Below are 14,035 nucleotides of genomic sequence, written 5' to 3' on the forward strand. Positions count from 1 at the left end.
TGTTGCGATGAGCCCAAGGTTTGGAGCTCACCATACGCATGTGAGGCTCCTTTGAGATGTGACTGTACAAAAAGCTGCATGGCTTCAAGTTGCTTTAACTTGCAGAGCTCTTCAGCATACAAAGAAGAGCCATGCATGTTGTGTCCTCTCCTTTGAGTGCTCATCAGGGTTAGGGGCTGTGGCCGTGCAGTACCTTGCTGCCTGTTGCAGAAGTGCCATGGTGGGCTCTGAACAAGAGAGACATCAGAAATCACAGCAGCCAGCTATTCATTAGTCTGGTTTAATAGGAAATAAGGTTCAGGTAAAATGCTAGGCTAACACAACTATCCTGTCTTTCAAGTTTTTTCATTGTACAAGAACTTGAACTTAGTTGACGTTTCTTCTCATGCATTGCTACCAGTAAAATTCCAGCACGTTGAATTACACTCTCCTTTGCTGATCTCCATGCTTCAGACTGTCCAATGATGATTGACAGCTACTAAATAATTGTGGAATTGATGCACAGAAGGACTTCAATCCAGAGCTGTCCAATTCTTGCATGTCTTTCTGGCACACAGGAAGGGCACAGAAGCCAGATGAACTCGAGTGCTGCCTGGCTGGTGGGAAGATGGGGCTCGCTTCTGCCACTGTGTGCCGAGCCCTCGGGTTTGAGGGAGCAGTGACCTTCAGAGAGATCTGTGTCCTTCAGCTTGCTGTAGTGTTGTCTGTGACATACTGTGACAAAAATGGAAGGATAAGTGATGCTAGAAAGATCAACAAGCTGGAACCAGCCAGTCAACCCGCTTTATTTTTTTCCCCTTTCACTGTTGGCCTAAATTTGTCCTGTCCTATTGGGTTGCCAAAACTTTATTTTTCTCCATGACTGCAATTGCCCTTTAGAATGAGAAGAAAATTTTTCAGAATGTTACAAAAGCACTGGTGATAAATGTAATTCAGTGACACAGCACTTCAGTGCTTTAGCAATTGTGGTTTGGGCTTTTTAAGCCAGGTTTGCTCCTTACAGACTTTGCAATGGTCGCAGGTATCTTGGGGCATACAAAATCGTCCGTAATGCTAAATGTTTCAGAGGCAGGGATAGCTTTAGATTGCTGAACTTTTGGAAGTGGTACTCAAGAACTTTTGGCTGTTGATAAAAAAGTATCTTAATTTCTGCTGTTTGTTTATAACAGGCAGAATTCTTTGCTGTAGGATGTTCTCTCTTCATGTCGTTTTAATAATACCTGTTTAGGAAAGTAATGCAAAACCAGCAAGCTGTCAGCATGTATTAAGTAATCACCTGTGGCTTTCACCATTTTAGTGAGGTTTTTCTCAAGTTAAAATAAACCTTTTCTTTTTTTTATTTTCTGAGTATGCTGCTTCCGAACATGACATTAAAATAAAAACGTACATGTTGGTAAGGACCTACATCAACCGTCATGTTCAGCTGTGGGCAGAGGTCTTGCCCTTCTGCGAAAGAGAGCTGTCTCCAAATGAAGCCCACTGCAAATCCAGCCTCTCCCTCATAGCAGTTACTTTCAAAACAAGGCACACACCCTGCGCTATTGATTAAGTCAGCAGTGAGATCCATCTACTGATGCTTTGTTGATCCGCAGCATGTGAGGAGACTCAGGATGGTGAGCCCGTAGGAGCACACTGTCTCTTTCCTGTGTTTTATAATGTATTAAGCACAGTGAGGTTTCAATCTCTCTTAGCCCTTAGATACCACCATGCTACAAACAGACAAGCCCTGCTAATAATGCATGGAGAGACAGGGCCAGAAGCTGTGAGGAGATATTCCTGCAGAGAGGATCTCATTGTTTTTGAGGGCAGTAAGATGCATAAGTGAGATTGAGAAGAGGGTGGATGAGGTGAGATGCTGATGATAAGATAGTCTTGAGCACTTGAGCTGCAGCTGGTGCAACTTAGTGAAGCGTATTGGGCCATCAATATTCCTGTATCATAACATTTTTCATTCTTTTTGCTTAAAGGGAGGTTTTAGCCTAAGATTTTGAGGTACCCATCTGTGCAGTTGAGCAGTATATTAGGAAGAAAAAGGAGGAGAGGTGCTACACCTGTGTGACTTGTCTTCTGGTCTCTGTAGCCTTGTGTCATTCCTGGTTGTTGGGCACCACAGACCTCTCGTATGCCAGTCCTCTTGGTGTGATCCTGGTGGTGGAAGATGTGGGGCTGTAAATCGCTAACGCTCCCTGTGCCTCTCACTGGGAAGCAGGTCCAAGGTAGACTTTGAGGATGCCCCCTAGCAGGACTGGCTCCTCCAGGAGCAGGCAGAGGCTGCTCAGAAAAACAAGGTCAGGCTGCCTTTTTTTTTTTCCCCTATTTTTTTTTTTTTGGTGAGCACAGGAATCAACAAAGCCGTGTTATATAACTTCTATTTATATCCCACTTGCTCACTAGCTGCAGGCATACAAGAGTGGCTGAGAAGGGAATTTAATGAGCTCTCAGGGCTTGCTCACCTTCCAGAGCGGGTAGGAGCCAGCTTGTTTTTGAAGTGCGTCAGCAAATGAAACTGGTGGTGGGTGGGTGGTTTGGGTAGGTGGACTGACTTGTTGCTATGGTTTTCTTTAATTCCTCTGTCTCTCAAGAAGATCTTACACTTCTTACCCCCCCCCCCCTTCTTTCCTTTTGGGGAGTCTGCAGACTTCCTTGTTTCTCACACCTACACAGCGCTCGCTGGTTCGGTAAGGAAGTGGGATTCATGCTCCTGCCATGCAAGAGCCTTGCACAGATTAACTGAGTGACCCAGCGGGTGCGTGCTCCCACATGTATGCCGGAGGAACTCAAATAAGACTCTGTGCTGAAAGCAGGTCAGGCCCCGGAGTCTCCCACGCTGTGGAAGCCATCTGCTCTGTCTGCGGGGGGATTCAAACCCTGAACCCCACAGTCACGTTTCTACCTGTCGTTCCCCCACTGTGCCTTCACCTTCTGGTGGTCACCCAGTGCCGCTTCCCTGTCCCATGGGTTTTGTGCTGGCTCTGGAAGGGCACAAGGGGACTGTATCTCTGCGAGGTTTATTCTTACTTTCCTTTTTGTGAAATTACTTCAAATTGCATCAAGGTTTTAGGTGCAGTAGGAGAACATGTAGGCTGTACAGGCTCTTCCTGAATCAAGTGGTGAAATTCTGCGGCTGCTTTTACTTAAATCTGGTTGGGAAGGATAAGTGATTCCATGGGGTAGTCTGTGTATGCTTGTACCCCTCCAGAAACATCCTCCGGAAGGTGGGGCGGAATCTCCAGCACAGAGCAGAGCCTTGGAGGATGGTGTGTGGATGCCCATGGCAGAGACAGTGTTTGTCTTATTTGTGAGAAACAGAGCTGGGAAGTCCCCCTTCTGCTTTCAGGACAAAGTTTATTTTACAGTTTGCAAAAGAAACAGGCAATTGAGGTGTTCTGGCAGATTTTCCTTATGGGTTTACTTCAAACTGTGAAGTATGTTCAGCACAAAATACTTCAGCTGCCGTTTCCTTAAGCTATGCAAGACTAATGATATCTATCACTCACACCCCAGAGTGATGGATCTTTAGGGAGCCAGGACATACGAAAGATTTCAAGAAAAGAGAGGAATCGGCGATATTTAAAATAAATAAATGAGGGGGAGAGAACGCAAAGTTGGGTTTGAATTCTCTGCAGTTTGAGCCCTTGCAATATGTTTAGGCAGAATGGAAAGGGTTGGCATTTGCACTCAATTCGGTGCTTGTGTTAGCAGTGCTGTTCCCCTCAAAATGTGGCTGCTTTGAAGTAGTCCAGCTAGAAGCAACCATACGGGGGTGGCAGGCTCTTTCCGCAAGCATGAAGTAGCACAGAAGTTTTGCATTAGTTCATGCTGGCAGCCTGTCCGGATAACCCAGGCGAGTTAACATCCCCATAATAATTTCTGTCTAGTGTTGGAATAAAATGTCCTGAGCTGAAGCCAGGTAGCTGCTCTTTCTCTTGTATCTGGAGGGACTTTCCTCTTCGAAATATCCCTGGCAAAGTCAAGCTCACGGGGTATTTTCTGTTCGCTGGCATTAGAGAAATGGGGAGGGAGATGACAGCAGTTTGCTTTAATTTGTGAGGTATTTGCTGGGGCTTTGCTTTCCCTCGTTCATTGGAAATCAAATGTTTGCTTTCCTAGGGAATTCTGTGGGATCTGGTGGGATGGTCTGGCAGGGCTTAGTGGTTGTGGTCTGTTGAAACAGCTCCCTGAATTACAGAGGGTGTGGTCCAGCAAATGCTCTGTCCTCTGCGGCATGATGGCAATCTCTGTTTGGGTTCTGCAGCCAAATGCTTGCCTAAAATCAGGCCACCCTTCTTGCAGGAGGAAGCACGCATCAGAGCAGATGCATCTTCAACCCAGGGCTTGCTGAGAGGTTTTTAGCTATATTTCTCACAACGCGATCACTCAGGGCATACCGTCCAACCTGTAATTACAGAGTCTGGGGTAGGAAGTGAAGCTTTTTTGATGCAAAACAAGTGAATGGTTGTTTCTTTTCTCGGTTGGGAAAACAGTTGTGACTTCAGGGCAGATGCAGCTAACAGGTAACAGTGTAGGGGAGGCTGTTCCCGATAAAGGTGACAGCACACAGAGGCAATGCTGGATAAGCTTTTCAAAGGCAAGAGCTAAGAATAAGCTGCTTTCAGCTGGTTCCTCTCTTCCCCCACTCCTTACACCCCCATTTAACAATCCTACGCTGGGTGTAGACTCACTCATTGTTAAATTTATTGTAGGATAGTTAAATGTGTAGTGGATTATTCAGCCTGGGGAAAGAGAAGGCTCAGGAGACACCTTATAACAGTCTTCCGGTACCTAAAGGGGGACAGCAAAATATGGAGAGGGACTTGACAAGGGTACGCAGGGACAGGACAAGGGGGAATGGCTTTAAACTGACAGAAGAGATTAGGGAAAAACTCCCCTGTTGAGGGTGCTGAGGCGCTGGCACAGGGTGCCCAGAGAAGCTGTGGCTGCCCCATCCCTGGCAGTGTTCAAGGCCAGGTTGGATGGGGCTTGGAGCAAGCTGCTCTAGTGGAAGGTGTCCCTACCCATGGCAGCGGGTTGGAACTGGAGTTCCTTTAAAGGTCTCTTCAACCCAAACCATGCTGTGATTCTATGATTAGTTAGCTGGGTCTGCACCCTGTACACCTTACATAAAGGTGTTGTTCTGCTGCGGTTTATGGCTTCACTCTCCCAAGGGCAGATGACAGCCCTCCTGGTTAAAAAGAAGTTTGCCACCGATTTGCTGGTGCATGAGACATGGTGAGGAGCATTTGTCCATGCTGTGGGGTTCTTCTGCCTCTATAATCCCACTGCCCTGAACTGCTGGGTACTTAGGCTGACCTTCTCTTCCACTCATCATCAGAAACTATGTATATTATGTACATTGTATATGTCAAAGGTCTCAGAAGGCAAGGCAGGAAGGGAGAAGAGGTGAAGTGGAAATGTGCCCATGCCTTGCTGATTTTTTATTATCTTTTTTTAATGTGATTCTGCAATCTGCATTTCTCATGATCTGCAATATTTAAGAACGTGCCAAAAACTAATAGCCACAGAAAAGTACATGAATTTGAATTAACAGCAAGCAAAAATAGTATATTCAAATTAGCAAACAAGGTAGGTACGCATTGAACAGTGTATGTAAATAATTGGAAAGGGAGAGGATGCCAACTTCCTGGAGATAACTGCAGAAGAGACATTTAAAAAATAAAATCGGTGACTGAAAGTTAGTGACATACTAAGGAGCTCAATTACATGTTTCTAATCGTTATTAATCACTGGAACAGACTCCAGACAGACCTGGTTTATCATCTCTGATGCCTTCTGAAGAAAGATTAGGGTGCTTTTCTGAAGAAGATACATTACTTAAACACAGCTTTGGGTGTAGTTAGTGAGAGCGAAGAGGTGATGGTGCTCGAGGGCCGGCCAGGCTGTAGTGATCAATGTGCTACAGTTTGAACTTGGTCTTCAATTTATTTTCTAGTGAAATTTGTCACTTGGTTCACAGCTTCTCTTCTGCAATATGTTTTGCATGGACCAGGGAAATTAAGTCATAGATGGTATGGTAATGGTACTTCCTTACCATCATCCTTTGGCTCAGAAGCAGTGTGATGGAGGGGAAAAGGTGTAAGGGGTGTATTTTGCCATGCATGAGGTGTCTGGTTGGATTTCTTTAGGAGCAGAGTTGGGTGATGGAGAGGAGAAGGAAGAGGAGGTTATTCCATATGTTTCCTGGTACCTGGTGTTATTAGTTGTTTTACTCTGTGGTATTTTAATAAACCACTTCTGGTGTCTGGAGAAGGAATCTCCAGATTGTTGCTCGCTTTGCAGGTATGCAGTGCCCATGCTGGGTGGTTGTTCTTCCATCCCCTCAAAACAAATTCAGGCTTATCATAAGGCTTCATGTATATGCCTGTAAAATAAGCAGCATACTGCTTCTTGCCTAGTGCTTCCTACCTGTATGGAAACAGTGCACCACAAAAATAGATATATTCTCCAGCCACTGCAAGAGTTTGAACTTGTAAACTTTATGCAAGAAGATTTTCCCCTTTTGTGTCTTAACAAAGCTCTTTCCATTGCCCCACGTTAGTTTTGAATGAGTTTGTGTAGGTGGTGGTTGTTCTGTCTTTAAAAAGGGTTGAGAACTGAGCATGGTGTCCTGCATGTGGTGAGCGTGGCTGTCACGTTAGAAGCCTGTGCATGTCATGCGTGGATGTTTTTGAGTTTCTTTCATTCTGTGGCTGTGTAATTAATTGCAATCACGTTATCGCTGATATTCTCGCATCAGAGGAGTCTTTTCATTTTAATCAGCTGCTTGCTGTGCTCTGGAGATACATTGTGTGTCACTGAGATAGGTGTAGTTGTAAAGCTGCCTGCTGAACCTGGCATGCATAAAGCAAACCTCATGATCTTGTGTGTCATGTGATGTCTCTTGTTTGATGGCAGTAATAACAGTCATTAACAAAACAGTTGAAATAAAATACAGTTTCATGCTGCATGATTTTAACATTCATTCTCTAACAAGAGCAGGCAATTGGTCCACCACCATAATCTTGAGGACAAGATGAAGCTCATATCTTCACTTTTCTTTTGGGTATCATTTCCTTTGGTACCTCATACTGGGACAGCCAGGTACAGTCCATGTACTGGTATGTCAGGGGTCACCATTCCCTGCCTTACTGTGAGTTTCTAGATTTCAAGTCTCAGCTCGGTGGTGGCTGAATCGGCAGGGTCTGTCTGGAGATGAAAAGCCAGCTTGGGCTTCTCTGCCTGGTACACATTGAGGGCAGCACTCCATCTTGCTGCATGACACTTTGCTTGTGGGTTAGGGTCCCCTCAAAAGGATGGCTCATGTCAAGTGCTGCTGTGTCAGTGGTACGTTAGAAGCACTGTTCTTCAAAACCATGTACGAGTGTAGAGGTTTGCTGTTCTCCTTGTTGCAAGCTGCTCTCTTGGCATGCTTGCTCTTTCAGCAGTCCTGCTTGTTCAATGTTTATGTGCAAGCCAGGATCCTAGCATACGGTATTCTAAAATGGCCACTCAGTTTCCATTCTTAAAAGGGAGATTTTTGTCTTTTTTTTTTCTTTAGGGCTATATCTGTAAAGAAATTTTAGGACTTCTGTCATAATTATCACCACCAGTTACCTGCTCAAGTGCAACGTGCAAGATCACACCTCTTAAAATACAGTATCTTTGATAGCTGGCATGTGGTACATTCATATGTGTGAAGGTGTTAGGCATGCTGACCTCAACTGAAACAATCCTTTTGTGACAACCATTGAATGTATGCAGAGCACGTACGAGAAAGCTTTACTGGAAATGTTCGTTTCATTTGGGTTTTTTTTCTCTGAAGTGCAGTGGAAAGTCAGTTAAAGAAGCCTGAAAAGACGACAGAAATCAAGCCTGTCAGCACCTAACAATTACTCGCATACGAGGTATTTCTTCAGTGTGGTTCATCTAAAAAAACTCTTTTCCTTCACCACTGCTTCATTACAGGGAAACTCCTCCTGTACCAGGCTCTTGAGATGTGCAGCCAGGTGAGAACTACTGCTCACCTGATGAGCAAACCATGGTATTGTTTCAGAAGAGGGTTACCCTTTCTAGAACTGATGGGTTACACTGGTCTAGCTGTAAAATACTATTACAGGTATCCTCATTTCATAGACCTGGTAGAGTAAAATTTTCAAGATACAACTTAGATGCATTCCTCCATCTGTACTTGTAGCTACCATGTAACAGACTGTGCTTTGATGTGTTGGCTGTCCAGATAACCCAGCCATGGGTTTGGTTGTTGGTCAGCAGCTCAGGGAAACTATGTTAACATGTCTCTGGGTTATGATTGTAGTTTGATAGCATTCTGTCCATTAGGTCTGGTCAGGTGAAAGAACCAGTTTGGAACTGAAAAATAAATATCTGGATAAGTAAACTGTCATTCAGACAAAGGATGTTTTTATTTGGTTATAGTTTATAAGAAAATATAAACATTCTTTATATAAAGCATTGAATTAGAGAATAATGACTAAATGATACTACTAAATACTACTAAATGAATTGGGCACCCATATTATCTTGTGTCACGTCACAAGGCCCAGCAGTGTTTCTGTAGCAATGTCTTTCAGAAGAAGGCACCTCTTCCAGTGCCCTGATATGTCTGATTTACTGGACTGTATAAGTGGATGTCAGGAGGAGGTACCAGTGTGGCTGGCTGTGCAGAGGTGCGATGTCCATGTTAGGTCCTTCTCCTCTTCCTCCTCTCTGCTAACCAGTAGAAGTAAGAAGGAACTCTTTTAAGACTTTACCTGAGATACTCTGGGCAGGTAGAAGGTGTTGCCGTGGTGGGAGGGATATCTCATGTGAATATTGACCAGCTTCTTTAAACAGTAGTGCTCTTCTGCTGTCTGTAATCAAAGATGCAACTTTATTAGTGTTTCAAAGTCATTCAGTGCAGTTCTGACTGCAGCTGCTTGGGAGTGATCAAAGGCAGGCGTACCAGAGACAGCCTTGTGCACTCGGCTTCGCAGGAAAGCAGACAGGATATATTGCTATTCCCATTTTAATTTGTTTTTTTCAATAAATCAAGCTTCATTCCTATTCATCATGTAAAGCTGTTGGATCGTGAGCTGCTGCAGAATGCTAACTAATTTCATAATACTCTGCATAAGGTGACCCACTTACAAGTTCATCCTTCAGTCGTGTTTAAGCTCTGGTCCTGATTTATGTAACAGCATATTGGTTTCATCAAGAATCGTCTGATCACTCGCTGTGTTGGCTTCTTTTTGACCTGTACATGATTTGTATTCTCCTCAATTTTAGGAAGAACTTTCTGCCTCTGCGCACATATGGGCAGAATAACTCTAATAAACCTTCTTAGAAGTGGTTGGTGCTTTGAGCTTTTCTATCACTTAAAGATGTATTAGAATAGGAATTAAAAGAAGCTTTAAGAGGTCTGCTACAGACGGGGCACTGGAAACTTAGCACAAAATGTCCATCACTACATTGCCCTGTTTGTGCGGTTTTGGACTGTGATTAACATTGACTATGGCGTGTTATGAGTCACAGTCCCTTAGATTTGAGGGCAGGAAGGCAGGACAGTTCTTTTTCCTCTGTATTTTGCTCACATGCTTTTCTGAACTGAGAATCAAATTATAGATCATTCCATTGTCGTTACCTTAATTCATTGTACTTACCTTAATTATGTTGTTGAGAGTGTGCTGCCTAGATGTATTGGAGCTGGCGTGATTTATTGTGCTTGCTTCTCCTTAAAAATGTATTTGCAAGTTGATAATAAGGGAGTTAATGTAGCTGAGACACTTGGGCTTCCTTAACAATAAAATACAAGTTTCCATTGCTCTAGGTTTCAGTTTACTGAAAACTAATTAACCTCCCAGTCCTTCAGGATATCATGCAGTGCAGAAAGGTGAAATAATCTGTATTCCAACCTGCGTATGAAGATACCCAACCTTTTTCATTTTCCCTTGTAGCATTCATTTTTCTGCCGACTGACAGAAGATAAGAAATCTGAAAAGTTCTTTAAGGTTTTTTATGATCGCATGAAAGTGGCACAGCAAGAAATCAAGGCTACTGTCACAGTCAACACTAGTGACTTAGGAAATAAAAAGAAAGATGAAGAGTCAGACCGAGATGTACCGAACAGGAAAAGAGGTAATCCCTGCTTGTTCGTTTCTGAAGTGACGAGGGAGTAAAATGCTGTGTTTTGAACTCAATTCAGTTGCTGCAATAATGCTCTGATCTCTGATCCCACAGAACAAAGTTCAGAGATCAGTGGTGCCCTGGCTCAGGATTTCAAGAGCTTCATCCCCTCTTCATCCATTTGTGAGATTGTGCTATTGAAATGATGAAAAGTATTTGAGATGAGACTCTGCCGCCTTGTCTATCGTGACAAGCTGCTCAAATCTGATCCATAGTAATGACCCTGGACTGTGGGTTGTGGTCAGTGCCTTCTCTAACAATAAGTGGAGAAATCCTATTTTTTCTTTGATAGCAGGTCCTTTTATTGTAACTCCTGATAGTTCTAGATGTGTGCACCCTAACCAATTAATACCAGAATTTGTAACTTTAATGTGGTTCGCATAAAAGGTGCAAAGAATGTGACATGATACCCTTCTAAACTCAAGACCCTCACATCACACTAAACATACTTACAAAAAGAACTGGTGATGAATAGCTGGCCTGCGTGTGAAACTAGCGGGAAATGTGTGAATAGATTTTTCTGGTCCCCTTTATTCATTTTGCCTAAGGAAGAGCTGTTCTTGTGTGTTGTAGTGAGAGAACCGATGAGCCAAATTACCGAGGAAGTACGGGATCAGTTACTGGAGGCCTCTGCAGCTACAAAAAAGGCTTACAACACTTACCGGAGGGAGGCTGATCCTGATGACCATTATTCGGCAGGAGAAGGAGCACAGTCTGCAGCAGACAAGAGCAAAGATGACCTGGAGATGAGTGCTGTGATCTCAATAATGCAACCCATCCTCCGGTTCTTGCAGCTGCTCTGTGAAAACCACAATCGGGATTTGCAGGTACAGTCTGGCTCCTTGAGCCGCCGTGCTCGTGTCGCTTCATGCAGTCACCGCAGTTCCCATCAGTCTCATTAATCCTGTGTCTTTTTAAATTGATACATGACCAACTATTTTCTTTAGCCAGAAAAAAAAGAGTATTTATATCTTGAGGGGCAAATACAGGGAAGTCCAGTTATCCAATGTTCAGTGGTATTTTCAATATATGTAAAAGATGGTGGGATGAACACCTGACGTGGCTTTTTAAAAGTACATACTTCAAGCAAGTGTTCTGCTGTTAAGTTACTGATCTACTTTTGACAGGGGAAGGAAAATAAAAGAAGTCATATGGAAAAATAAAGAGTGTTGGGACTTTGGTTCCAGCAGCAGTAGGCATTCCAGACCTATTCTGGAAGCTGTGTGTCTTCCAGAATTGCCTAAGTTAGATTTGAGTTAGAATTGAACAGGAATCACACTGCTTTCCAGTGAGCAGCTTCTCCCGGGTTTTCATGGATCTGTTCATGTGCACAGAGTTGAACAAATGGTGGTGGTGTCAGAAAAGCCTCAGCTGGAGTTGAATCTGGTGAGGGACATGAAGGGCAGCAAGAAGGTTTTAGGTTATACCCACAGCAGAAGGAGACTATGGAGAGCCATGGGTCTGCTGCTGAATGCTGGTCTCCTTGCTCTCTTCTGATTAAGACCAGCCTTCACAAACTGTAGGTAGCTAAGGGACCAGAGCATCTGATGGGCAAGGAGAGACGGAGAGAGCTGGGAGAGGTCAGGCAGGAGAGGAAAAAGCTTGGGATATCTCACCTGTGTGTACAAATACTTGATAAGGGGACGTGAAGAGGACGGAGACAGACTCCGCTCGATGATGCCTCATGGCAGGGTGAGCGGGATTGGAGTTTCCAAAGATCCCTTCCAACCTCAGCAGTCCTGTGATAATCTGGGATGTGTTTGTATAATTTAAAACAGTGAGCGCAGATCTTGTATGTTGGTAATCTTCTCTAGCGCATGCCTCCGCAGGAGATAAGACTTTTGCTTACAAATGGACAGCATTTAACGTGATTTTTATTCAGCATAACCACTACCACTGGATTAGAATTGAAGGCAAGCAAGGAGCTAGTGAGATGCAGTACAATGTACTAAATGCCATTATAAAGGAGGGATAATTGCCTTGATTGCATATTGTTATACAGCGCGCCAGAAGTGTAGGACCCTGCATGAGTGCTTTTCAGACCTGCCAAATCACTTCCACTGAACTGGAATGCCCCGCTGCTGGCAATATATGAAATCAAATCTGTATGGTAATGTTCCTGTGCCATGAACGTGTACTTCTCATAGCATTTCATAGGTGCTGAGGTTCTGTACATCAGGGTTTCTCCTCATTCTCTCAAAAAACTATTTGATCTTTGTTTTGCCAAACAATTTTCATGCCGTTAGCAATGTTGGAGACAAGCAGGACGCGGTTTTATGTGGCAGTAGTCCAAACCGCACGCGCATGATGCTTTGCTGCTGCTGTCTTTGGCTAGGCACTGAAGGCTATAGGAGCAAAATTGGATTCAAGCCAGTGCACAAACTGGCTTGAGCGGTTCTCAAGTTAGATTTGAGTTAGAAGCGAATAGGAATCACCTGCCCAGTGCAGATGTAGCTTTATCAAACCAAGTGTTTTACAAGCTGTTAGCAATTGTGAGTAGCCTGATGATGTGCAAACCCAAGAAAATGCAAGTCACAGCTGTAAGAGTCAGTATGTGTTTTGGATGAGGAGGAAGTCTTCCTGAGATGACTTAGGGAGTTGCAATACTGTGCCTTTTGCATCACTCAGATGTTCCCTTGGCAGATAAAGCTGCAGTTTGCTCTGCATTGCAGGCAGTCAGGGTGCTGTCCACCTCCAGCTTACTCCATGGGTCTGGAGGAGGAGGAATTGCAATGTCTTCTTCAAATTACTGCAAGGACTGAGACAAACGAGTGGACACAAGTGTGTTTCCTTACCAGCTTCAGGCTGAAATCAGGTTTTGCTGTGGAGTACTCTTGGCATTTTTGTTTCTCTCTCAGCACACAGATACTTGGGTGCTCTTATTAAATTTGCTTTAGGTTTGACCTCTGATTCAGTGCAAGAGATCAGCCTTGAAAGCAAAGCTGTCGTGGCTCTATAGCCAGCTTTTGTTGTCTGATCTGCTTTGACTGGGCTACAGCCCCACCGGTTTCCTCAGGAGGTCTTTTCTGTGCTGTCTCCTTTCTGAATGACACTGTCCCTGGGTACTACAGAACCAGTCACGGGAACTGAACTCGTGACAAGGTGAGGGAAGCATCCAGCAAACACTTGGCTCTGAGAAGGAGCTGCCCTGGCTGGAGGTGAGGAGTGGAACAGGGATTCATTGCAGAGCAGGGAGCAGTGCCCTCCTTCCACAGTCAGTGCCTGGGCAGGTGATGCCCAGAAGCCTTCAGCTTCAACATTACACTTAAAAATCCCAAATTCATTGGAAAAATAATGGTCCAATTATTTTTTTCCTATTGAATGTGATATTTCTGTGAAATAAAAATATTGTGGTAGTATGCTAGGCAGTCATGCTCAGATTACAGGTCTAAGTTGGTAGGTTAAGTACTGCTTTTGTGCAAAATAAAGCAAGAATTGATATAACTTTCAACGTTAGATGTAACTGTTGCTTTTATTCATAATCCCTGGAGACAGAGCCTGAGTAGTAAAGATCATTAAAGCTCTGCATGCTGCAGGGAGGTGTTTCAGTAATTTGGCTCGTGAAGCATTACTGCTGCATGCAGAAAGAGAGCTGGTTTAGCTTGCCATGTTTTAGGCAAGAAGATGTGAGAACTAACTTTGTAAGACCAAAGTGCAAGCCTGTATTCAGTGCAAGATGCCTTGCTTTACCTGGTCGCTTGTAAAGCAAAACCTGGCAATTTAAATATACCTCTTTGCTAAGACCCTTTTATTTATGTTCTTGATTTGCAAAGTTTTTCCAATTGGGGATAGGAGTTCTGTTAAAACAAAAGACTGTCCAAAGAAAACATTTAGGCTTTTGGTGGCATTACCCACTTAC

At 43.9% G+C, this 14,035-nt stretch overlaps 1 protein-coding gene across 2 annotated transcripts in view; it reads left to right on the forward strand.

Annotated features, from left to right (window-relative positions):
- ITPR1 (inositol 1,4,5-trisphosphate receptor type 1) overlaps positions 1 to 14,035 on the forward strand; it is a 170,947-nt gene that overhangs the window by 114,644 nt on the left and 42,268 nt on the right. For both annotated transcript variants that reach the window (XM_057422996.1, XM_057422997.1), the window contains 2 exons: positions 9,948 to 10,128; positions 10,750 to 11,003. In XM_057422996.1, coding sequence (XP_057278979.1) covers positions 9,948 to 10,128; positions 10,750 to 11,003 — 435 coding nt within the window. The remainder of the gene's footprint in view (positions 1 to 9,947; positions 10,129 to 10,749; positions 11,004 to 14,035) is intronic.

Source organism: Pezoporus wallicus, unplaced genomic scaffold (assembly GCF_028554395.1).
Source record: "Pezoporus wallicus isolate ANWC-B61680 ecotype Strahan unplaced genomic scaffold, APGP_CSIRO_Pwel_v1 contig_7073, whole genome shotgun sequence".
NCBI classification, from domain to species: domain Eukaryota; kingdom Metazoa; phylum Chordata; class Aves; order Psittaciformes; family Psittacidae; genus Pezoporus; species Pezoporus wallicus.